The sequence below is a fragment of the Typopeltis vanoorti genome, chromosome 1 (genome assembly GCF_054136105.1).
Source record: "Typopeltis vanoorti isolate ZY-2024b chromosome 1, IOZ_Tvanoo_1.0, whole genome shotgun sequence".
Taxonomy (NCBI): Eukaryota; Metazoa; Arthropoda; class Arachnida; order Uropygi; family Thelyphonidae; genus Typopeltis; species Typopeltis vanoorti.
This window is the reverse complement of record NC_143549.1, coordinates 62861319-62889304: the sequence shown is the minus strand read 5'-3', so window position 1 is coordinate 62889304 and position 27986 is coordinate 62861319. Positions and strand designations below refer to the sequence as shown.

General features: G+C 35.7%; 1 protein-coding gene across 3 annotated transcripts in view; it reads left to right on the top strand.

The window, feature by feature from the left end:
• LOC150110032 (clathrin heavy chain 1-like) overlaps nucleotides 1-27986 on the top strand; it is a 244312-nt gene that overhangs the window by 86602 nt on the left and 129724 nt on the right. For all 3 annotated transcript variants that reach the window (XM_090390818.1, XM_090390808.1, XM_090390827.1), the window contains exon 4: nucleotides 8624-8751. In XM_090390818.1, the coding sequence (XP_090246944.1) occupies nucleotides 8624-8751 (128 nt within the window). The remainder of the gene's footprint in view (nucleotides 1-8623; nucleotides 8752-27986) is intronic.

Genomic DNA, 27986 nt, shown 5'->3' with positions numbered 1-27986 from the left:
GGCCTGCACTTGAAATCATTTGGCATCAGAAGCCTGGAGAAATTACTTCTTGGTATGAGACTTAATGTAGAGAGTCAGGTAAGCTAGATCATCAAGGGAGGAATGTGGAAAATGTGTGTGAAAGTTCAGCTATGGTGTACAAACGTGATAAAGATATAAATGCCTTTGAACATGGTTATGTATGAGGCATAGGAGTGGAAAAATATGCTTTGGGTTTGGACCTTTTAAGTATGTCTGGGGAGGGAAAAGAGGAAATTCTAGAACAAGACCCAAATACATTGCATATCTAATTACAAGAATAGGCTAGGTCGTAATTTATTATGTCTATACACAAATGCCAGGAGTATTAGAAACGAAGGGGTTGAGTTTGTTGCTTTATTGAATATGATGTGGCCTAAGATTGTTGGCATTAGTGAAACCTGGCTATCAGAATCAGATATGGTAAGTGGGATCGAGTGTAATGGATATACTATTTTTAGGAATGACAGAAGAGATAGGAGAGGAGGAGGAGTGCTACTAATGATATCAGATGACTTAAGTCCGCTTAAGGTAGAAATACAAGAAAACAATGATGGTAACAATGTCCCATGTAGCAATGACTTTGAGTCTATTTGGTGTGAAGTGGAGGTTAACAGAATGAAATATACGGTGGGGTGTTGCTACAGTCCTGGCAGCTCAGTTGCAGGGGACGAAGAAATGCATCGCCAATTTAGCCTTATGGGTACCAAGTGAATGATCATTATGGGTGACTTTAATTTTCCAAGCATTGATTGGGTAGAAGAGAAATCTCATGATCAGAAAGAACAGAAATTTATTGAATTGTTGCATGATAACTTTCTCAAGCAGCATGTGAAAGAAGGAACTCGAGGTCAAAGAGTTGGATTTGCTCATAGCGTCAGAAGGGATCTCTGTCAAGAATATAGCTATTTTACCACCAATTGATGACGGTGATCATGCTGTTCTTTCTTGGAAGTATCTACTTGTATTGAAGCTTCGATTAAAACAGGCTACATGCTGAACTACAAACCTGGAAATTATGATCGACTTAGAAGAATACTATCTTTGCTCCCATGGTATCAGTTACTGAATTGGAAAAAAATGTCAGCAATGCATGGGAATCTTTGAAAAAGTGTTTGAATGAGGCAGTATCTGAATGTATCCCTAGTGTTCGAAGAGTAAATAGGAAGTAGAAAGAGTATCATGAGATACTCTTTCTACTTCCTATAGAAAGTAAATAGAAAAATAATAAATAGAAAAATAAAAATAGTAAATAGAAAGCGTATCGTAAGAATAAGAGTGAGAAGAGTTATGAAATATATAAAGCTCAGGCCAGAAAAGTAAAGAGTATTGTGAGAAAAGCTAAAACGGAGTATGAAAAGAAATTGGCCATGCAAGCTAAAGGCAATCCAAAAGAATTTTATCGTTTTGCCGCAAGCAAAAGAAAGAATGAATGTGGAAAAATAACTTTATTAAATGCAGATGGTATACGAGTGTCGGAAGCTAATGAGATTGTTCAGTTAATGAGTGCTCACTTTGCTAAGATATATCAACCAGGTGTATATAGTATGGTGCACAGTGCTACTGCTACGTTGGATGAAGAGTTACAGGTTCATGAAAATGAGGTTGAAGAGCTTTTGCATAACCTGGATAAAAATTTGTCAATAGGGACAGATGGAATATCTACCCGTTTGTTAAAGGAATGTTCAGCTGAATTGGCTAGGCCTTTCACACATCTGTATAACTTGAGTCTCAGCTCAGGAATGATACTACAGGAATAGAAGGAATGTAATATAGTTCCATTTCACAAGGGTGGTACAAAAACTGATGTGTCTAACTACCGACCTATTAGTATTTTGGGTGTGGTAGTGAAGATTTTAGAGAAGTTAGTAAGAACTTGCATACAGAAATGGGTAGACAATTATTCTGTACTCTATAGGGAACAGCATGGGTTTACTAAAGGAAGGTCATGTTTTAGCAATTTGCTCATAGTTTCATTGCACAAGAGTGGTGCAAAAACTGATGTGTCTAACTACCGACCTATTAGTATTTTGGGTGTGGTAGTGAAGATTTTAGAGAAGTTAGTAAGAACTCGCATACAGAAATGGGTAGACACTTATTCTGTATGCTACAGGGAACAGCATGGGTTTACTAAATGAAGGTCATGTTTTAGCAATTTGCTCATATTTTATAACAATATTACGGCCGAGTTGGATAAAGGAAATGGATACACTATGATAATGTTGGAATTTTCTAAGGCATTTGTTAGGATACCACACGATAGGCTGTTGCATAAAGTGGAGAATATGGGATTGGAACATAATCTATTAACTTGGATCAGGGGATGGTTAACAGACAGATATCGAAAAGTGGTATACAGTGGGTGTGAATCTGCCAGATTTAAGGTAACCAGTGGCGTACCTCAGGGTTCACTCCTTGTGCCATTATTGTTCAATCTATACATTAATGACCTCAAGCAGGGTCTATCATCAGATTTGCAATTGTTTGCTGAGGATGCGAAGATAGGCAGGGCAATCAGGGATTCTACTGATATTCAGCAATTACAAAATAATTTGAATAGACTGGAAATCTGTGCAAACGAAAATGGTTGTCGGTTTAATGTTAGTTAGTGTAAAGTTATGCACTTTGGCATGATTAGGGATCCAGCAGCATATTATATTAGCAGGGTTATGCTACAAGAAACTGAAGAGGCAAGGGATCTTTGTGTATTGGTGGATAAGAATTTAAAGTTCAAAGGCCACATAGCAAAAGTTGCAAATACAACTCGGAGGATAATTTCTATGCTGAAGCGAACCTTAACATGTAAGGATAAGGAAGTAATTTTGCCTCTTTATAAGGCTTTGATAAGATCACACTTGAATTACTGTGTGCATATTTGGTCTCCCAGGTTCCAAGGGGATAAAGAAGCTGTGGAAAGAGTGCAAAGAAGAGTTACAAAGATTATATCCGGATTATGGGATTTAGATTATGAGGAGATTGTATGTGGATTGCAGACTCTGGTTAACAGGAGAAAGAGGGGGTGATATGATAGAGGTCTATAAACTTTTGAATGGGTGTTATAGCATTTCAAATGATGAAATTTTTCGTTATATGGAAGGCGGGGAGAGAACATGGGGGAATCCATGGAAGTTAAGGTTGTTCTCAGTCAAGAAAGGGGTAAGAGCTAGGTTTTTCTCTCAGAGAGCAGTGAGTGAGTGGCATAATTTGCCCTTAGGGGTAGTGCATCTAGTGTAAATGAATTTAAGGGAAGGTATGATAGCTGGGTTGGGTAATTCAGCCTCCCTCGATGACTCCCTGGAGGTCTCAGATAATAATAATAATAATAATAATGCAAAGCACTTCTTCTTGTGGACGTATATAATAAGGGAAGGATCACTACCGGTCTGAGTAGTGATCCCGCCCTTAATGTATAGCATTATGCATGTCCACAAGGACACATGCTTTGCATTATGGGATACTAAGGCAAGTGATGAGAGCCTTTGCCATGAGTTTCCCCAGTGGTGAAAATACTTCAGGTGCAAACTTTGTTTGCTTACACTTGGATAAAGGATTAAATCAAATATATAATTGGTTATCGGAGCACCATTGGAGGATGGCTTGGAGGTCAGAATTAAGTGCAGTGGTGGTTGGTTGATGCTCTGTGGATTGAAGTGAATTGTGTAGAGTGGGATTTGTCAAATGAAAGGGAGGAGTGCAATGTGCTGTCATCTGCAAAACTTTGTGCTAGGTTTGGAGATCAACTGAAGTAGGTCATTGATAAATGGAAGGAGGAGGGTCGGTGAAAGGATAGGGAGCCGTCTACCACTACACAGTGTGCATCCGGACAGGAAGCTGGCAATCCATCTGTAGAAGTTTTGGGACAGTCCAAATTATGAGAGTTTGCTTAGTAAGGCTTTAGAGATATCAAGTACAACTACTTGATTCACCAGATTTCTCCATGGCATTTGCCAGCGATGGGTGATGTATGAGAGTAGGTCTCCTGTTATTCGGCATCAACGGAATCTGTACTTGTGGTCGCTTAATAGCTGGGTACCTTCAAGGTAGAATAGGAGTTGAGAGTTGATGGTTTCCTCCATCACTTTGGATAGGACTGAAGTGAGTGAGATAGGGCAGTAGTTAGATGTCAGTGATTTGTCACCCTTTTTAGGAATGGGTTGAATATAAGCAAGTTTCCAGGATATATATCTATACCAGTGGAGTGAGAGAGTATGTACAGATGGCATAGTTTTGGTGCACAGGCCTTCAGGACAATTGGAGGAATGCCATCAGGGCCAGGAGACTTTTTTGTGTCTAATTTAGACAACATGCTTGTGATTTTTTTTTTTTTTTTTTTTTTTTTTTTTTTTTTTTTTTTTTTTTTTTTTGCAAAAGGAAGCAGGGACCATTGTATATTGGGCAGTTGGAATGATTGGAGGGCATTTGCCATTGTCAGTTATGTGTGCATTAGAAGCAAAGTGTGAAGCCAGGAGGTTAGCTTTTTTTCTGTGGATGATGTTGCAATTGAGCCATCTGGGTATTATAGGGGGTGCGGAATAGTGTAGGACAAAAGATACGACCAATTACCTTGGTAAGAGACCAAAAGACATGGCTGCCATTTGGCCAGGCTGCAAGCTTCCTGCTTTTGTGCCCATTCAAATTCTGTTTTAGAAGCAATGATAATTTTCTTGCATCTGTTTCGGGCTTCAGTATAGATACCAAAGGAGGATGGGGTTCTTGATTTGAGTCAGTTGTGGTATGCCTGATTTTTCATTTATACAGCCTTGGCACATCTTTTGGTGAATTAGGGTTCAAATGGGGGAACAGCAGTTCAGAGTAGTGTGGGAAATGTATATTTTCATGCCAGTGAGGATTACTTTCGTGATACGTTCGGTGCATTTGTTTGGACTGGAAGACTGGAAACAGTAATTCAACCATGGGAATGAAGAATAGTAGTCTCGGAGACTGTCCCAATTGACACTCTTATAATGCCAAACTACTCTTGTGTTGGAGTGACTGTGTGAGCATTGTTGCATGGGGTGGAGTTCAGAGAAATGTTAGACTGAAAAATAGGGCCACTCTCCTTTTCTTCTAAAGCCATAGTGCTCAAAACCATAAGTTTTCCTCCTCAGTTGTACATAATATTACAGACATCACAGAAGCTGAAGAAAAGCAATTATATAGTAAACCTCGGCAATTTTTTTGGTCCAGTCGATACCAAGAAGTTAAAAAGGAATTAATTTCTTCAACTATCAAAAAGCATAGAGGATTTGGGCTTCCAGTGATACAGTTTCTAAAATCTATAAAATATTGCAGACTGATCACGCATATGTAGACCTTCTCCGGTACTACTTGGGTTTTCATCTTCCTCTGTTTTGAGTTAATGTGATTATACAGGTCCAAAAGCTGAGATTGTTCCTGAATACCACAACATTTTGTTTAACTCTAAGACTGCTAAAATACTCTGGAATTGACATTCCTTCCATTAAAAAAAAGTAAAATTTGGTATAAAGAAATCTTTAATCTCTTTCACCACAAAGTTTCACAGTTAGGTATGGGCAGTAACATTTTGTTTCATAACTTGATGAAATTCCAAGGGTACCCTAACAGGAGAGATCTTGCTTGGAGAATTGTATATGGCCACTTTCCAGTCAATACCATCAAATGGCGGTACTTTAACATTGGAGATCCAATCTGTTATATCTGTTACTGATTGGAAACAGTAAAACATGCATTCTACAGCTGTCCTTTTGCCCTGCGCATTTGGAACAGATTATGTAATGTGTTGGGCATTCCATTACTTAAAACAGAACAGGTTATTTTTTTTACAATACCCATCACCAGGCCAGCAATGGGAAGAGAATTTTGATTTTTATAGTTAATGAATTAAAATACCATTTATGGAAGGTTAGAAAGAAACATGGATTTGAAAACCAGCAATATGACATCCAAATACTTTATAATATTCTATTGTGGAAATTTTATTGTTTAGTCAGATGATTTTTATATTTATAAAGAAGCATTCTTAGGAGATATCAAATTTATCACTTGATGGTGTAGACCACCCACATTATACAATATTCACCAGCAGGAGATAAAATTCTGTCTATTCTTGCTATGAGAGGTTTTTTTAAATAGTTCCATCCTCTTAATTCAATATAATTTTCCAGTCAATTACGAGGATGACTGGAGACCAATCCCAGGCAGAGAAGGCCAACTCAATGCAGTTAACCCAGATTTGTCTAACCACCTGGATATTAGTTATCTTTGTGCTTTAGTTTCGATTGGTATTTTGGTTGTTCATCTATATGAGATTGGTGAAAAAGGAAAACTGATAGCCTTTGGCTATATGAAGATATAAAAGAGCTGAGGCCTTTTTTCTCTCTCTCATATTATCTGTCTGTCTTTCTTTTTTTTTCTCCTAATACTATTAGGCTCTCTTGCACCCCTTTACATTTTCACCTCAATAAAGGTCAAAACCATTCTAGGTAGTTACCTTTCCCATAATGCATAGCATTATACATGTCCGTAAGGATATGTGCTCTTCATTATGGGATATTAAGGCAAGTGATGTGAAATCATTACCCTCTATGTATGAGTTGCCCAGTCATGGAGTTACTTCACTTTTAAACCTTGTTTGCTTACACTTGGATAAAGGATTAAACCAGGAATATAATATAATTTCTTGGCATCTTTAATTTATAGTATAACCAAGTGGAAAAACTTTCAACATCTTTCTTTCTTGTTCCTTGTAATGTTCATGAGGTATCTGGTCACTTTTCTCCTTATATCCTTATATACCTTCCACGACATCTTTTTTGCAGCTCATGCTTAATGTTAATCATCCATATATAACTCCTTCTCAAGTTACCCTCTTGACCTTGGGTATACAGTGTAATATTGTATCACCTCCAGATAACCCATGACTATCCTCCATGCACTTTGAACATCCTTCCTTTGCAAATCTTTATGCTATGGTACTGGTTCAAGCTGCCTCTGTGTGTATCAAAATCACTTGCCTTGTAGCTCCACATGATCACCATAAGTGTATCTCAGTAAGTATAAATTCCATTTCCTTCCATGTGATTATTCCAATCTATGTTTCTGAAGTTTAATTTCCAAATAATAATTACTTGACTTGTTCTAATCTGCTGTTGCATGTCTTCCACATCATCCCTGGCCTATAGTAGCAACCAGTTTTATATTTTGTTCTACTGGCCTGAATCTCGCAACATATTGACTCAAAAGAATTGCTATCTGCCCGAATGACTGTTACTCTTATTGGTGCTTCAATTAATCTGCTATCATCAGCAGTATCCTCTCCCATCCTGTCTGTTCTTTCCTCCCTGAAATTACTAAATCTTTCTCATTCTATCCCTGTAACTGTGGCATGCACTGTTAGCTAAGTCTCAATAATGCATGTAACTTTTGGTGTGGTTGCACTAACCAATGCCAAAAACTTCTCCCTCTAATTCTTGATGCTTCCAGCATTAGTATATAGAAACTGTAACATCCCGTTATCCTTGACCACCTTTACCCTGAATTGACTACTCCATTTTGATACTGTTGCTTGAGAGACTAGATTCTGCATTTTTTGTTCATTCACACTCATTCGTTTCATGGGTGCTTTCACGCACTTCCTTGCATCCACCCTAATTTCTTTAGTTTTCCTTGTTGCATTTCCACACTTTCAGTGAACAAAGCTCTCTAGACACCTAATTTTGAATCCACCTTGTCAAGAAATTTCGCAAGACTGGGTCATCGTTAGATGATCACGCTAAAAGTGGCAGGCCTTCAACAGCAAGGACTGAAAGAAACATTGAAAAAGTTTTGGAAACATTTGAAAGAAGGCTGAAAAAAAGTCTACTAGGAGAGCGTCTCAGGTGTTAGGGATCAAACACAGCAGTCTTCAGCAAATTCTCAAGGAAGATCTTTATTTGTTTCCCTATAAAATCCAGACTCAACAGCCACTCACAGCAAATGCGGGAGCAAGATCGGACTTTGCTAATGCAATGATCAGAAGAATTGGGAACCAAGAAATTGACCCTGGTCTCATCTGGTTTTCAGATGAGGCACATTTTGGCTTGATGGGTTCATGAACAGGCAGAACTGGTGAATATGGGGATCAGAAAATTTGTATGTTTCAGTTACTTCAAGTCTTCACCCAAAACGTGTGGCTGTGTGATGTGCCTTGTCAAAAGTTGGCACTTTTGGGCCTGTTTCTACTGAGGAGACCATATCTGCACTGAAGTATCGAAACTTGCTTGGAAACAATTTCAAATTGAAATATAAATGGCATAAGATGTTGACCTTAATACGCTTTGAGTGAGGTTCATATGCCTCCTCGTTCAGGAATAATACAGCACTAAATTTGGTAGGTACATTTTGGACCACTCTGTATGAACAAACAGAAGCTTATCTGAGAGATTCATGCAATGTGACAATTATCAAAATATCTTGTCAAATTATCTTCATTTTACTATAGCCAATCATGCATTCATTTTGTGTGAACATTATTGAACTAAACATTTTTCTAAGGTTAATTGTTTATTTTTTCAATTTTTTTTTAATAAAAGTAAAGTAGACTGTGTTTTAAAATGTTTGCAGTTAAATATTTAATTCTTTCCAGCAAACGTTACTCTAGAGTAAGCATGGCTATAACAGTACTCAATCCTCATTGCTCACAACCCCAGACTTGGGAGGCAACTGCCAGTTGTGCCAAAATGAATCCTTCCAAACCTATTATTGCATTGCGTGGTAAGTATACTGCACATTTCATGCATATCTTGATGTAATATGAAGAAATACTACATGGCAAACAAAACCTAAAAATCAAAAGCATGTCATTATATTTGGAATGACACTTCTGGATTAGATATATTTAAACTGTTTAAGACCTGAATATATGAATTTACAGTTAGATGTATAGAAAAGTATAAGTGCTGATACTGTTTTCATATTAATTTAAAAGCACTCAAACAATATTGCAAGAACAAAATATTATGCTTGAATAAATCTATGCATATCAAAGCAGAGCAAAAAATTTGACAGTACACAAGGTGTTGAACAGTCCAATAGTTGTTAAAAACAATTCAAAATTGTAACTGATAAAATAACTGATGTTCAATCATATCATTAAAATATTTTCAGGTGTTAGGTCGGAGTCTATATTAAAACAGCATTTTCCTGAATTTTTGGTAAATTAATCAGCCACACTTGTGTTGAGGCTTCTGGATTGTTTCATTGCTGTTGCTGACTCCAAAAATAGTCTTTCAGATTTGTCATGACTTGCATTGAGCACTTATAATTTTCTTCCATTTAATTCAGTGTGACAGGATGTTCAAAGTGTTGCCTGCTAGTCTCAATGTATTATTGATGGTAGTAAAATATATATTTGTTTTTCCAAGTTGGTTGGTTGTCAACAAATCTTCCTGTTTGTTCTTAGTAGTCTGAGTTGCAGGCATAAAGGCACTTTATTATACACTCCTTCTGATTTTATTAGAGGATGAGGTTTATCCTTAGATGCATGGATAGCTGTTTGATGTGTGGTTTAAAAGTAGTGCAGAGATTACATTTATTTACCACTTTGGCTCTTTTTTTCCCCAGATGTATCCAGGATAATAGGGAATAAAAATGTTTTGCTTTGGTCTTTTGTGTCCACATTTCCCTGGAATATGGATTTGAACTTGGAGAGTGAGCCAGATCATGGATTTAAGTGTAGGCTGCAATTACACTCGGTCACTCTGGCTGCACTATTTTGATGCCTTTGCTATTTGGGTCTATTGTTCAGATGAATTACATTAATTTTTAATTTCAGCAATGTTATATTGCCATCATCAGGGATCACAAAAAACAATGATGTGTGCATTCAGGCATTAACACTGAACAAATGAAAAATATAGGAAAGTATTAATTAAAAGTTGTTTTATAATTAATATTTCTAGTACACGTTCTCATTTCTAAAAAAATTAGAAGCTATTCATAACCAACGTAGTACAAGCTTATCTACAAGAGAAACTTAATGGAAAAAGAAAAATAACTACCTACCTTTCTAGACACATTGGTCAGAAAGTTATCTTTTTCCATTTGTGGAAAGAACAAAATGACAAATAAAACAACAAAATATTGTGTTCATAAAGGTATAAAGAAAGCATCTTGCCATAGTTCTAATCCAAAGTTCTTAATAATTCAGTTTCAGTAATAATTTTTAAGAAAAATAACACACAAATAAAATACAGTTGACCCTTGAAGAATGTGGGTTTGAACATCACAGATCCATTTATATACAGTTTTTTATGAATAAGTATATTGGAAATTTTCTTGAAATTTATCAAAACTTATGCACACCAACACTTACAGATTGTACATGGCCATTGTAGTCGAGAGAAATGTAAACAGATGTAAAGATGCAGTGTTAAATCATAACTGCATAAAATTAACTGTTATTAGTTAAATTAATTAGCATAAAATCATTTTATAACAATTCATTTATTATTGTATAGGCTAGGCTACCATGAAGCTATTGCATCGATTGCACTCGGCTACTATAAAGCAGTCATATCGCTGCTTCTTCGATATTGATGCGTGAATCGTTATTCCCATAAATAAATATGAATAATTTCTTTTTCATTTTTGATGTTTAATGTTAGTAATGTGTATAACATCTACATTGGTTTGTATCATATAAGACAATATTGATGTAGGTACCGACAGACATATGATTCATCTTGTAAACAGTATCGATAAATACTGTAAATGTATTTTCACTTCCTTATGATTTTATTTAATGACATTTTCTTTTCTCTAGCATACTTCATTGTAAGAATATATATATATATATATATATATACATGCCATATAAAATGTGTTAATCGACTGTTTATGTTATCGGTAAGGCTTCTGGTCAACGGTAGGCTACTAGTAGTTAAGTTTTTGGGGGAATCAAAAGTTATATTTTGATTTTCGAACAATGCAAGAAGTTGGCACCCCTAATCCACACGTTGTTTTAAGGGTCGGCCGTATAAACAATCTTATGTGTAGAAAATTTTTTTTATATGCTTGTGATTTGAATGGGAACTGATTTCACAACTGGCTCACTTGACCTTATTAATCAAATTAAATATTTAGGTACCTTAGTGAAGAAATCTTGAAATCACAGATCTTTTTAAAATTGACAGCAATTGAAATCTTGGATAGTTCAGAACAATCCTGAACATGTGGTAATTCTAATTAATATATACATTGAAGAATATAAAAAAATACAATCACTGTCATTATTATGGCAAGTAATAATAACAGTGATTATATTTTAATATCGGAACTGGAGTTTGCATTGGACATATACGCACAGGATTAATGGAAGAAAGATAGTGCTGTGTAGAAGTCATTACAAATCTGAGAGAGTATTTTTGAAGTCAGCAGAAACAGTGCAGCACTTCCAAAAAATAAAAAAAAAATTGAGAAACAGTTAAGACGCTCCAACCTAACAGCTATTTTGTCCATTTCAATTTTGAATTCCTTGCACTACTATTACATTGTTTAGTACTTTTAAGATACTAATTTGCAGTTACTGGTTTAAAAGCTATTGATAAATTAAGAACTTAATGAATGATTTATTTTGCACTTGTATTTTTGTATACCATTAAGATTAATGTGGATTTCCTACAGTTAATTAATGTTGCATTTACTTCTGTAACACTGAGCTGCATGAAGGAAGATTGTTATTGGTTCAATTATAGCTGCAGGCTAGAACTTTTTTTATAATCTTTTTTTCAGTCTATTTCCTTCCTGAATTGGTCAGTCTTTGGCACAGGCAAGTAGGGTTTCCCTCCAGAAACTAGGATTTTAACCCTGCATCTTAAATTCATAGAACTTCCATTATTATCAACAATAATACAAATGTTAAATTTAGAGACACAAGATTGCAGGAGTTTGTTATATCCTCTTTCCTAAAAAGGTTTGATTCACTGATAGCTTGCACTCACTACCACTGAATATGTGAGCCAGCCTGGTTGGCTGAGTGGGTAGTGTATCACCCTACAGCCGGAAAGCTGTGGGCATGGATGTTTGTGATTGTCTATGAAAATACTAGTGGTGGTGGTGGTGATGATGGACAGTAGCTGGCATTGGTGTAGTTAACACAGTTCGCTGTAGTTGGTGGATGAGTGGTGGAGATGGAGAGTTGTAGAGTAGGTGCCCTCCCCTGATGAGTCTTTGGACTCCTTGGAGGTGTCACATAATAATAGATAATAATCGATGGAGATTGGCCACCCATCTATCTTCAAAAAATTAGTTAGGATTAAAGGGGCCTCCTACTTCCTGTGGAGAATGAAAGGCATTAGAGAAGGAATTAATACTGCCAAACATTATCCTGCTTGCATATTTTACACTAATTTTTTTATGCATCTACCATTCACAAGAGGTTGTAACCCTATAGTAGGGTTACACAGTAGGGTCATACCACTACTGTGGTGGACTAAGAAATTTCTTTATGATTTTTTATTATTTTATTTATTTATTACTTATTCCAGAAACCCTGCTCTAGAGATCAAACATTTAACTCATCCAACCAATAAACTGAACTCTCAGTTTATTGGTTGCAGAGCAGATATGCTAACTACTCACCCAACTAATTATGCTTAAATTATTCCTTTTATTTGTCAGGTGTGTTTTACAGAATTCATAAGCATTATGTAGATTTGTTTTGCCTATCTGCTTTCTTTACTCATATATTAACTCCACTCTGGCTGTGAGTCGATTTTATTAAGTTTTGGTATTTGGAATATTTATCAACATTTGTCAAACCATTTCAACATTGTTTTGTCATATTAATGGCAAAATTTAGCAGAATGCCTTGAATCAGTGCAGGGTAACTTGAGTTATTTTGGGGGCTTCTTAAAGGCTAAAGCTAGATAACTGGTAGTAAATCTCAAAATAAATTTTAAGGAATTAGAACTGACTAAGGTGGCTTCTGATCTATACCTAGTCTCACCTTCATGTGGTGTTCCTTGTTAGTAAGTATCCACCATCACTGATTGAATGGGGATTAGCTGGCAGTTTGGGACTTAGCCAACCAACTTGTATTTTGTATTGGCTTAAACCAGAAATGAACCAGATGATACAACATAATTCCATGCTGGTTGGGGCATTGTACAGTTAATGAAAACTGTAAAGAAATTAATTATGCTATTGGTGAACTATTTTAGACTCTCATTAGAATCCCACTAGGCATTGACATTCATCTGCTACTTAAAGACTTGTTATAAACATCTCTGCTGCAGTAAGAAATGTATGTAGTGCTTGTGATATCCAGCAACTTGTTTAGTTGCATTGTGCTACAATGCTCTCTGCTGACTAATCTCTCATTGGCAAACTAGCAGTATCTAACTTTTTAGTAACCAGTTGGCAGTAATGATTGCTTTGTATCATAAGCTAAAAAATGAGTGCATGCATTTGTGTACATGCCTGAGGCTCAAATGCTGTTTAGAATGCTAGGGATTTCTTGAAGGTTGATTGGTAATTTGTAGTTAGTTGTTCTCTTATAAAGATAAGCCCCTCCCCCATTACAAAAAAAAGTCATCAGCAAATACGTACATCGACAGACTAAGAGATGATTGTTAACCACCCTATCCAAGTAAAATTAGGTAATGTTGAATCCAGCTACTTGAGCTATGAGCTCATTCTGCCTATTATGTGTTGGATCGTCCATCCATAATAGTAATAGTACATCCTGTCTTTTGATCCGCCATCTTGTTTTAACGTTGTTCTTAATAAGGTTAATTAATTGTATGTTGATTACTAATCCAAATATAGGGAAATTTCTATTATACTGCACCACCCTATATTCAGATTAGTCTATGCAAAATAGCGGAATCAAATATTAATTAACTTTAGCAGTCTAATTTTTATATGTAGGCCGAATTTGACATCAACATTTAAGAAATGACATCAACATTTCCCGCTAGGTCTGATAACTTTATGAACGGTGCAGTGAAAAAGAATCAGGTTAATAACAAATTGAAACCAATAAAACAAAACATTTAATGCAGGGTTATATAATATAAACATAAGCATACTTTGGATACAAGATAATGCAAAATTAACTCTGTTCAACAACTCATAACATTCACTCAACTATTGGTATCAAACATTGAGTCTTTAAAATCTATTTTCTCCCTAATAAACAAAGATAGTTCTAAAGTTCAATATCACTGAAATTCACAGCAAATATTTTAACAGTTGTATTCTCTATCTATCCCTTAGTCAGAAATCACATAGTTCAGTCAAGAGTTAGTTATCGCTTTAAGGGGGAAAGACTATTAATCTTCTAGCTTCAGTTAATTTCAGCATAAGCACCACAGTTAATGTTAGGATTTAACAGGAGGAGTTAATTCTTATAACTTCACTCTAAAATGCTATAAAGTACAACTGTTCTTACTGGAATAAATCCTTGCACATATTATTCACTGGGGCACACTTAAAACTTTAGTTAACTATCACACTGGAGCTACACATTTCAAAAGTAATCTTCTTTAAATTAACTTAATCTTTAATCTCAGCACATCACAAATGCAGACACACTTGCACTTGAAAATTCACTTATTCCTCATATACTACTTTGCAATAGAATTAGCTTTCCACTAATCTTCCTTGGAAGTTCTGGAATTCAACATTAACTTCAGAATTCCATAACAATATTCTGAGTTGTCAATTTATATTTTGATCCTTCGTAATTTAATTACAGCACTTAATTCCTATTACTACAGCCTCTTACTTAACTCCGTGCTGCTAATAAATAATTTCCTCATCTCTATTGTACTGTTCTGAGTGCCGTTACTGTGCTGAGTGTACCAACTGCACTCAGTCCCTAGTTACCCAGTTCTAGTGCTGACTGCTCTGCTGACTCCTGACTGTTCGAATTGCCGACTCTCTTCTTGTTTACTCTGGCTTTCCGTTTATATACCTTCACTCCTTTTTCCCGCCAAAACTTGTTCTCATCCTCTAGCTTATATCAATTCCATCTCACGTCCATAACTCGCGCGCTAACACGCTCGCGCTTTCTACTTTTAACTCCATCTCCGTGACAACAATTTAGAGCAGTACATAAGCATAAGAATTACATAACATTTTACCTTTACATACAGAAATAAAATAAAAGGATATTTTTCAATTCAAATAATATACAATTAAATGAGATGAACACAAGTTCTTCTACTATTAATATAGGAATAAATAAAATAATCTGAACGTCATTTTTATACAGAGTTCTTTCCATTATTTATACATATCTTAGATTTAATAATTAAATAAAAAAAAACTCAAAGGTAATTATATGAATAATAGTTTATAACAAGAGATTTACATTAAATAATATCTACAAATGTAGCCTTTGATATGGTGGATTATGTTGGATTCTGAGGGGAGTATTAATAATTTTAATTTCTCTTCATTCAGAATCCAACATATGTTAGCAGAAGATTAGAAGGCTGTTCGAAAGTATGGACAGTATCATCATAATCATCAATTCTCTTTTGATACGTACCGTCAAGGGGTGTTCAGGTTACTATGGCAGCACTACATGATTAAGTTTACATTATTATTAATTTCTTATCAACAATTAATGCTAATGCTAAACGAGCTAGAACGACCTTGGCAGCCAGTCTATCCATGGATCTCCTGGCTGCTAACTACATGCAGCAATCAGAAGTGAATGGTTTGAAGAACCAACTGACTAGAAATCTCTGACCCCAAGTCCGAATCTGTCATCTTAACATTGAAGGAATTAGCAAGTTAAATGTGAATACCTTTCTAAATTCCTTCTTGACCAGAATATAGACATTGTACTCCTCCAAGAAACACATGCTGCCACTGAAGAAGACTTGTACAGAAGAGGTAGAATATACAGTTACCAGCTTGTGGGAGCAACTTACTACCATGCATATGGCATAGCGACATATGCCAGCAACAACATTGAGCAGATCGAACTTGTTACTGCATCAAGTTTTGATGCCAGCTTGATCGTGACAAAGTTGGACGAACTGACGCTTGCTAACGTCTACAAGCCACCAAACATCCAATGGCATCAACAAATCCTCTCTCTTTTGAGCCACCCAACTATATATGCAGGAGACTTCAATAGCCACCATAAGTTATGGAAATATGCTCAGAATGATGAATGCGGCATAGCCCCTTGCCGACTGGGCTGAGACCTCCAATATCTACTTAGTCTTTGATGCTAAAGAATGTGGCATCTTCAGATCAGCAGCATGGAGAAGAGACTGTAATCCTGACCTCTGCTTCGTCACTTCCAACAACATGAATGAACCTCTACCTGCACAAAGAAGAGTTCTCGGTGACTTCCCTCACAGCCAACATCGACTGATCCTCCTTGAAGTGGGCATAAAAATACCTCTTGTCTGATCAATTCCCCGCCCGAGATGGAATCTTCGAAGAGCCAACTGGGAAAAATATGCCATTGACCTTGACAAGTGTGTTAGTTTCATATCTTCTGTACCCGATAACTACAATCGATTTGTAGGAGCCGTCATCTCTACAGCTAAAAAACATATCCCCAGGGGCTACAGAAAGGAGTATATCCCTGAATGGAATGAACAGCTCTACAAGAAATTTATAGGAAGCGGTGATTTGGAAATTGCAGAAGATCTCCTCCACAACTTGGACGCAGCAAGACAAGAACGCTGGATTGAAACAGTTGAGGGACTGGACCTCATGCCTTCCAACAGGAAGGCCTGGGTGTATTATGGAAGCTAGGAGGCGCCACAACGATGACTACTAAAAAGACAGATTGCATACCAAACCAAGTTACTAACCACGTTACTAGAATCTCGAGATGCCAACGTGATAGAAACCATACCATTAATGTTAAAAGAGAAGCAGAGACTTGAAGGCAAAACTACAAGATGAATCAGAATATGCAAGACCCTTCAGCAATGAGGAAAATCAACAATGCACTAGCTGATACAAATACAGGAAAGGCTCCGGGGTTTGATGGAGTTCACCCGGAATTTCTTATTTATGCTGGCAAAAATACCAAAAAATGGCTCGCCTGTTTCTTCTCAGAAATAATGAACACCGGCATGTTGCCAAAGGAATTTAGGAGATCTAAGATCAGCCCTTCCCAAACCCAGAAAATCAACTGACAACCCACAAAACTATCGTCCAATTGCACTACTAAGCTGCACATATAAACTACTAGAAAGACTACTGTACAACCACATATGCAACACATTCCGATAGAACAGGCAGGCTTTAGGCCCAATCACAACTGTTGTGACCAGGTTCTGTCACTGACATCATACATTGAAGCGGACTTTCAACAAAATCTAAAAACCTCTGTAGTTTTCCTTGATTTAACTGATGCATACGACACTGCCTGGAGAGAAGGCATGCTGTATAAACTGATGAAAGTACTACCGTGCCGAAGAACAATATAGCTTGTTAATAATATGCTCATCAATAGATATTTCCATGTTGTCCTTGGAGAAAATATCAGTAATCAGAAGAAACTCAACAACGGCCTACCACAAGGCTCAGTACTGGCCCCTCTCTTATTTAACTTATACATAGCTGACCTGCCAGATACAGCATATAGAAAATTCTGATATGCGGATGACATAGCGTTAGCTACCAGAAATAGAGAACTAAGAAAGATGGAGGAAACTCTCACAAATGACCTTGCTGCTATGCATAACTATTTTAAAAAATGGAAACTGCAACCAAGCCAAAGTAAAACTGAAGTGTCAACATTCCATCTCAGCAATAAATTGGCACATGACGAGCTGAACATCTGATTCGGAAATTCAGTTCTACACCATAACAAATATCCTAAATACCTAGGAGTTACACTTGATCGCACCTCATCATATAAGAAACATGCTGGAAAAATAAGAACTAGAAACAATATCATCCAGAAATTATGTGGCACTTCTTGGGGTGCAGCAGCAACCACATTAAGAACATCTGCACTCGGATTGGTTTTTTCGGTGGCCGAGTATTGTGCTCCTGTTTGGCTCAACAGCTGCCATACCAAACTAACTGACCGCAAGCTTAACACCACAATGCGACTTATCACTGGAACCATAAAAACAACTCTTATATACTGGCTCCCAATGCTGAGTAACATAACACCACCAAACCTACGAAGACATGATGCTCTACTACGTGAATATGATAAAATACTTAGAAATACTGAATTGCTTATACACAGTGACATACCAGAGCTACAGCTCAACAGATTGAAATCAAGAAAGCCCCCTCTCTGTGAAGCTAAACACCTGAGAATGACCAACTACTATACCAAAGAATAATGGAAACAAACGTGGAGCATAAATACCAATGCTCAACTCCAAACTTGGTTTGAAAGGCATCATCTCAATATCCCAGGTATGGAACTGAGCTGAAAGACATGGACAACGCTGAACAGGATTTGCACCGGACATGGAAGATGTGCAAGCTCTCTGTACAAGTGGGGAAAAATTCCCTCACCAGAATGTGATTGCGGGCACCCAAATTAATCAATCCACCACATCTCTACTGAGTGCAGTCTTTGTGCATACACAGGTCAAAGAAACGACTTCCTGGATGTGACACCACCTTTTATACACTGGATCAGACAACTTGATCTTAACCTATAAGTGTTTTGTTTGTTGAAAGTATGTGTCTTTGTTTTATTCTAATTGTTTGTCGCTTCTTTTTATATATTTATTTTGACTTATGTACCTTTATAACTACATGTAGATTGCCATATGCTAAATAAATATCAACAATTTTCTTCCAAATTTGTTTATTGCTTGTCATCACTCCCATACTGTTGTATCTAACATTTTGTTCTTCTAAAGCACTTCTGACTGAATCAGTCTACTTAGATCTAGTCCTTTTTTCTGCCATCTTGGCATCAAAGATCTCTTTGTTAACCTTTCTTCTCACATTCTGTTTTGACCATACCACTTGAGATCAGCCCTGCTCACACATTCTTGAATGGCAACAGTGTCAAGTTCCTTTTTACTATTTTCATTTTTAATATGATTCTGCCATTGATGCCATCAGTTCACTCCCCTAATTTTTTTCAGAACCCATCTTTGGTCTCTGGTCTTTGATCAAGTGCTTTATTTCTAACCTAACTCTCAGATCCATAGCTTAAAACTTGGACACTCTCTTGTATACCGCTAGTTTAGTGTTTTGGCTAATTTCTATTATTCCATTTACATTTATTCAGCTGGCCCAAAAACCATATCAGCTTTGCTTATGTTATTGTCTATTTCTAAATTTAATTTGCCATCTTCATTAAAAACTGCTTAAATAGCTGAAATATTTTATTTGTTCTATAGGCTTTCCATTCAGAATACAGTTGATGTGTTCAATGTTTCTGCCTATTTTCATTGTTTTGGTAAACTCCAAACTTTCAGCTTCTTTTATTGAATTTAGCTAGATAATCCTGGAGACTTGCACTAGATGTGTTTGGCAATACAACAACATCATCTGTGTAAAGCAAAGAGTCCAGTTTGACATCTCCAATTCTAATGTCAGGCCTAATTCCACTTTCTTTCATAATGTGATCCATACAGATGATGAACAAATGGAGATAATGTGCATTCCTGTCTTACACTTGATTTTACATCAAACTGTCTTCCTGTTTTTTATTCAATCCTGACTGCTGACTTATAGCTTAAATATAGCCTTTTTGTATAATGTTCTGTATAATTGCAACCCAGTTTGTTCCATGTTTACGAAGTCCCTGTTTAGCTATTTCCATTTCTTCTTCAGTCTGCCTTGAAGTCTCAGTAGGCTCCTCAGAAACAGGATTGGCATCCAGTTTATGAGCAATGCAGTTAAAACATGCAGAACAGCACTTTGTAACTTCTGATGGAATTTGAAGTTCAGTAATGATTGGTTCCTTTATTTCTGGTGGAATTCTGCCCATTTACCAGGAAGGGGTCGAATGCGTTTTACCTTTCACTTTGGGGTTTTGCATGATGGAATAGGGCACCTCCTTCAGACAGACTTGAACCTATAAGATGAACAAACCAGCATATCTGATGTAATTTCATTATCCTTAAATCCAAATACCAGGCAGTTTGACTTTGTTAGAGGCCTAGACTGACTAAAATTATCAAGTTCCATTTTACATGCTGCACATGTTTGGGGGTGGTCTGTTTTCTTTGTGCTGATCACTTGTAGTATCACTGTCACTTTTCTCTCCCATGCTTTCTTCATCACATTCCTTTAGTTTTTTCTTAGGTTATTAGGTATGTGGGGGTGGCGTCTCTTCTTCTACTGAGGTAATTCCAGAATTAGAATTCAAGGTTGATGCAGATATTGTAGTTGTGCTGGTTGTTACAGGCAAATTCGGACTGCTAGGAACAGCTGAATTACTGCTTGCTATAGTCACAACAGCAACTGTAGTTGTGGTAGTTACTGTTGTTGTTGACATAGTGACAGTAGTAGAAGCTGAAGTGGAACTAGCAGCTGTAGTACTAGTGTAATTCAGCTGTTCCTAGCAGTCTGAATTTGCCTGTAATAACCAGCACAACTACAATATCTGCATCAACTTTGAATTCTAATTCTGGAATTACCTCAGTAGAAGAAGAGAAGCCACCCCACATACCTAATAACCTAAGAAAACTAAAGGAATGTGATGGAGAAAGCACGGGAGAGAAAAGTGACAGTGATACTACAAGTGATCAGCACAAAGAAATCAGACCACCCCCAACCATGTGCAGTATGTAAAATGGAACTTGATAATTTTAGTCAGTCTAGGCCTCTAACAAAGTCAAACTGCCTGGTATTTGGATTTAAAGATAATGAAATTACATCAGATATGTGGGTTTGTTCGTCTTGTAGGTTCAAGTCTGTCTGAAGGAGGTGCCCTATTCCATCATGCAAAACCCCAAAGTGAAAGGTAAAATGCCTTCGATCCCCTTCCTGGCAGAAATAAAGAAATAATTATTTCTTTATTTCTGGTGGGCAGAACTTCCACCAGAAATAAAGGAACCAATCATTACTAAACTTCAAATTCCATCAGAAGTTACAAAGTGCTGTTCTGCATGTTTTAACCGCATTGCTCGTAAACTAGATGCCAATCCTGTTTCTGAGGAGCCTACTAAGACTTCAAGGTGGACTGAAGAAGAAATGGAAGTAGCTAAACAGGGACTTCGTAAACATGGAACAAACTGGGTTGAAATTTCAATTATGGTTAACTCAAAAACAAAAGAACAATGTAGAAATAGTTCTGTATAATGTTCCATTTATCCCATATATGTTTTGAAAAAGTCCTCTTTAGTCACTGTCTTATAGGTCTTTTCAACATCTACAAAATTTAAGTACATATCATTGTTAAATGCGTGTAATATGTCAACTATTTATCATAAAGTGAAAATCTGATATTGAAAACCTCTGTTTGGTCTGACCTGTCTTGTTCTTCTGCATGTTTTCTCTTTACACTTTTTCTCAGCTTCTTTTCAAGCATGCTTGCATAAATCTTAGCTGAACACAGTAGACATTGAGCTTTATTCCCTTTTTCACAGATGGGAAATATGAGAGCTATACTCCAGTCATCTTGAATTCAATCTTCTGACATTTCATCTGAATTATGCAGTACTACCACTGCAAAACCTTTATGTATAAAAGCATTTAGAGTTTTTGACAGCTTTTTCTATTTCAAGTATTGATATATATATATCTACTCTATAATATAAAATGATAAGCCTTTTTTTGTAATGTTTTTGTGTCACGTTTTTTGTCAAGTTATTTGAAACGTTTTGAAACTCATAGGCTACCCTGAATGTCGAGTCTTCAAAATTCGAGTCATCAGAATTCAAGGAGAAACAGCCTACCAGTCCAGAACTCGGGGTGGGGTGGGGGGGCGTAGGTGCCCTAGTGTGTGTGTGTGTGTGTGTGTGTATATATACATACACACACACACACACACACACACACACACACACACTCATGTTTGCATTCCTCTTGAAAATCTTCTACTATGGTTCTGTCACTGCTTGTTTCGTTTAACAGACTTTCAAAATAATTACTCCAGGCATCTAGAATATCCTCATTTTCAGTTTACATGTCGTCTTTATCATCTTTGATTCCTTTTAAAATAATTTTCCTCCATTTTTAAGCTTCTTTCATCAGCCTCCAGAACATTTTTCCACTTCCCTGATATTTATCTTCTATATCCCATGACTATATGCCATAACTAATTTTACACAATGTAGAAGATAAAGAAGTATACAGGTATGTTTTATTCTTTTAGCACATCTGCCAATTTATTTGCTTGGAATTTTCGGTATGCTTTCTTCTTTCTCGGGACTGCTTCTCTAACTTCTTGTGTCCACTATGTCCTTATTTTTCTATTCTTGCAGACAACTTCACATGCCTTAGCTGAATCAGTTAATGTTTTCTTTAGAGTTTGCTGAGACTCCAAGGTTTGGTTCTGTTTTTGAACTGTTTCATTTTTTCTTCAGTAATGTTTGTATAGCTGCATCTACAGTTTACCTATAAAAGCTGCTCATATTTAACTCTTTGTAATACTTTGTTTACATGCTGTTCTTTTCAATGTGATATTCATTTTTATTCTACTTAGAACTAAATGATGGTCACTTTCAATTTCAAATCTACACGCTCGTGTATCATGAACAAGCATGAAGATATCGCTGTCAACAACGTAGTCAATGATTCTATACGTCTATTCTATTCTATACCCAACCCAATGCAATAAAAATCAAGGTTTAATTCTCTATCAAGTGTGGTCAGCTCTAATAAAAAATCTACTTCAATCTGAGCTCGGACTGTATGAACGAGAATTATATCTACATTCTGTTATTTGAGTTTATGAATAGCCAGACTGTTATGATTTGTATTTATTAATTTCTCTTGTTTAAACTTTAAGTTATGCTATTTACCTCTGAAGATGTAAATCTTATGATTTATGAAATTTGCCGGGAACTATTATTTCAGTATGTTATATAACTGAATAATAAAAAATGTATTGTAATCACCGAAATATGTCTTTTGAACCAATTAGCCACAGAAGTCTACACCTGTTCTATACTTATTTCTCGTCTTCTCTCCACATATACTCAAGTACATCTTTATGTTGGAACACAGTGTTAGTAATGATTAGTCTATGTCCTGAGCAGCGGATACTTTATCATTATCATTGCCTTACCCTTTTTTCCCAAATATTCCAGAAACATTCCTATATACTTAGTGAGATTCATAGCCTACTGTGCTGTTTAGATCTCCAACAAGGATCACTTTTTCCATTTTTTAATATTTTTTTTTATGTCAGATGACTGCTTTAATAGCTTGAAAAATTCCTCCACTTCTTAATTATGAGACTCTTCTGTGGGACTATAGATACAAATAAGTTTCATTGTCCATTTTTCCATTTTGAAGTTTGTCCACATCATCATCATAAGCCATTTTTCTGTCCACTGCTGGATGAAGGCCTCCCCTAAAGTCCTCTATTCATACCTGTCTTGAACCTTTCTGTGCCACTGAGTTCCTGCCATCTCTTTAATCTCATCCTCCCACCATCTTTTTTTGTCTTCCTGTAGCTCTCTTTCCATCTTTAGGATACTATTTCCCCACATAACTACTTTCTAACATGAAGATAAACTTCCAATCAAGAAATTTATCTTCATGTTAGTGTTGAATGTCATTACTATTCCTTTTTTTCCTTTATCATTATTGTCTGAATAAAACATCATGTACTTATTTAGTAAGATCCACTTGTTTTTGTCTTCATTGTCTGAGTGATGCTAATTATGTCCACATGGTACTTTTCCAGATCTTCTGTAATTTCAATTTCCTTTCCATTAATGCTCCTTATATATTGAAGGTGCCTATCTTCAGTTCTTCTAAATGCTGAGTTTTTGTTTATTCCAGTAGCTGACTTTTCACTGTTCTCTGTGGTTCCCTGACAAAAACAGAAGGGACCTTCTTTAACTGTGCAATGTCCCCAGCTGGCATGAAATCTCATAATTTTATACCATCATATATATTTCTGGTTTAAGCCAACAGAGAAAATTTGGTTATCTAAGTGCCATATTGCTAGCCCATCCTCTTTCATTCTGTAACCAATGGATACCTACTAACAAGACACACCACATGAAGGTGCATATTGGACATTAGGTTAGAAACCCCCAGTTAGGGCTCTGCATCCCTTAAAGGTGATGTGGAAGTCTCCTCCCAGTTATTTAGCTTTGACCTTTAAGTAACTATGTATGGAGACTAAAGCTCTGAAACTAAAATATTGTACTTAGAGAATCTGCTTTACTTCCTCTTTAAAGCATTTCTAGTAATCCTCTCATTGTGGAAACACATTCTAAATGTTGTTTTTGCTACCACGAAAAGTTCCTTCCTTGAATTATGTATAATCTTATCAGTAATGAAGTGTTTTTTCTTTTCTTGGCTCTTCTAAGTTAAGGAATAGAAAAATGTCGGTATCCAGTGAACACGAAGGATATTGTGCTAATGGGATATGTTTAGCCAAAAATTATTCCAATTTTTTGCAGAAATTTTTGTATACTCTTTTACAAAATTTTTACCATTGATGACAAACTGAATATAAGTATTTCTTCCATTTAAACATGAGCAATAATTTTTAAATTAAAAAAATTATTTAAATGAAAAATATTAGCATTACTGTTGCATTTTTATTCCAGTTTTTATAGTTATTTTCTTTACCAATGTAATTCATGGTAATGGCATTGACTTTTAGTGTTGACTATTGATGTTTGAATTAATATTAATTTAAACATCTGTACTGACACTGCTTATATACTGAATCATTTCTCTTTGATCCTGTAGATGGATTGCAAAGAAAACAAAAATATCTCTTGTGTATATACTTATCAAGTTATTACTTGGTGGAGTTATCTTTACAATAAGTTACAAGAAACTGTATACAAAGAGACTTATAAATTTATTTACTAAATTACTTACTCTTGTTTTTTCTGTATGAAAAAATGAATCTAATTTACTGTGCTGTGAGAGAAAATAAAAAATAATGCTGTCATGTCAGCTTGTCTTTTAAATTTAATCAGAATTTTTATTACATTTCTGAACATGAATGAAAGTAAAGAAATTTTATTTCTCTATAAGTAAATATGATACTCAATTATGTTTTTAAATGCATAAGCATTTTTAAAATTCAAAATAAGTTTAACTCTTATTAACAAATCACAAATATAATAAAAATAAAACTATTTGCATGTTTTTTTAACAGAAACTGGAACAGATTTCTGAACTAAACATAACATATGTTTATTATTTTTGTTTAACATAAGTTGATTTTTAGAGTTACTAACATTACCATGATAGAACAAAGCATCCGTGGAAGTATCTGTAGAAAATACTTTAAAAACTATAATAATGAGGATAGAGAATCAGATTCCTGAGATGAAAGAGGAATTTTGTTTTTCTGTAGAGAAAGTTACTGATATGATACATGCAAAGGTGAAAAAGAGAATTTTTTTTGTGTGAAAAATTGGATTGACTTTTTTGAAAATTTAAGCCATTACCTTTCCCAGTGAAGAACTTTAAAAATTAGAATTATTACTGTCCGACCACAGATCTGAGACCATAGTCTGGCAACTTGCCAAGAAGAGTCATTCATGTTAAAGGGGAAAAAGATGTAAGCTGATGTACGAATTGGTCACCAATACGCAAAATCACGTGCTTTATACATAAAATTTTCCAACTGTTATAAGCAAAATAGTTACCACTTTAAAAACTACAATGTTCATAAAAGAAAAGTTAATTTTCTGAAGTGTAATTATAAACAACTCATCCAACAAGATGGATTGATTACCCTATTATCGAAACGGAATTCTCCTTCTTCTGACATGCGCAGAAGTGTAGAAGGATCTCGTATCTGTGGGCATACAATAAGACTATCCAGTTAAATATTTTAGATGCTATATTTGTTTGTGTGGTTCAGTTTAAGACATGAGAAATGTTTTTAGAAAAAGAAAATTATACCATCTTGAATCCACCTCAACTTGGAGGCTAATTAGACATTTACAGTAATATTTTAGCACTACTAATTCATGTTGTAACTATAAAACTATTTCTATAGTTACAACACGGTTGTGATTAAGCCTAATTTTTGTCTATCTTCATCAAATTCCTGACATACACCCTCACAGGATGTACATGATCTTGTAATTCTATATGAAAAGTTACATCATTATTAAATTCCTATCAACAATTTTCCTCCAGATTAGCCTATTATCTCTCAACATTTCAATATTATCAGATCTTATATTTCTGTCTCTTCTAAGGCACTTTTTACTGTATCGGTATCAATTCACCTACATCTTGGTCTTTTTCCTGCCATCCTGGCAAAGAACACTTCTTTAGCTAATCTTTCCTCTCCCATTCTGTTTAAGTGGTCATACACTTGAGATTAGCTCTTTTTAAGTTCTTCTTAATAGCCTCTTTTTTAATATGATACTGCCATTGATGCCATATGTTCAATACCCTAATCTTTCTCTGGAGTTTTATATCTGTGGTCTCCAGTTTATTTCTAACCCATCTCTCAGATCCATAAGTTAAAATTGGTTTGGACATTGTCTTGTATAGAACTAGTTTAGTGTTTTGACTAATCTCACTCTTATTCCATATAAATTTATTCAGTTGACTTCCTACTATACCAGCTTTGCTAATTCTGCTGCCTATTTCCAAATTTCAACCTAAATAGCTGAAATATTTTACTTGTTCTATAGATTCTCCATTCAGGATGCAGTTGATGTTTTCAATGTTTCTGAATATTTTCATTGTCTTTTTCTTTTTAATTGCTGATTTTCATATCAAATTTATTACAGCAGTTATTCAATTTGGTCAGGGAATCTTGCAGACTTGTCCTGGATTTATTTAGAAGTATAATGTCCGCATAAAGTAAAGAGCTGAGACCAACATCTCCAATCTTGATATCAGGTTTAATACCACTTTTCTTCATAATGTGAGCCATATAGATGATGAATAACAGAGGGGATAATGTACATCCTTGTCTCACACCTGGCTTAACATCAAACCATCTTCCTGTACTTCCTTCATTTGTAACAACTCAAATAGCGACTATGTATTGCTTGAAATGATGTCCCAGTTACACCATATAACTGGAGCATTTTGAACAGCTTTTCTCTCGACACCTTGTCATATGCCTTTTGCAGATCTGCAAAACTTAAATACAGATCCTTGTTACATTCCCATGATTTCTCAACTATTTGTCTTGAAATGAAAATCTGATCCTGACAACCTCTGTTTGACTCGAACCCTGCTTGTTTCTTTCTTCAAGCTTCTCCTCCACAATTTTTCTTAGCTATTTCTCAAGAATACATGCATAAATCTTAACAGGAACACTCAATAGAGAAATTCCTCTGTAATTCTCACATTCAGCTTTATTCCCTTTTTTATAGATAGGTACTATGAGCGATCTACTCCAATCATCTGGAGTAGATCGCTCATAGTACTTATCTAAATGGAATTCAACCCTGTGACCAGGCCTGAATTATGCAGTGTAGCCACTGTAAATATTAATATTTTATACTTATATATAATATAATATATAATATTTTTATACCTCCATATTTTAGCATTTCTGGTCGAATATCATCTACTCCAGCTACCTTTTTACTTTTCAGGTTTGTGATAGCTTTTTCTACTTCAAGTACAGATGTATATTCCAGATGCCATTCCTGTCAAGTGTTTTCCACCACTGTGAGGGGGGGGGGTGGAACTATTCAGCTAACCAGGCCATCTGTGTGTGTGTGGGGGGGGGGCTGCAAGATTTCAGGTGACCATTAGTTTACTGGAAGGATCAGTGTTTGGTCAGCTTTTATTCATTCTTTTCATTAATGACATTGGAAGGATTTTAAAGTGTTTGTTGATGAAGAGATAGGCAGATAATTATCAGTGCAATGGCCATGCAACACTTCCAGAATGATTTAAATAGGCCAGAATTATGA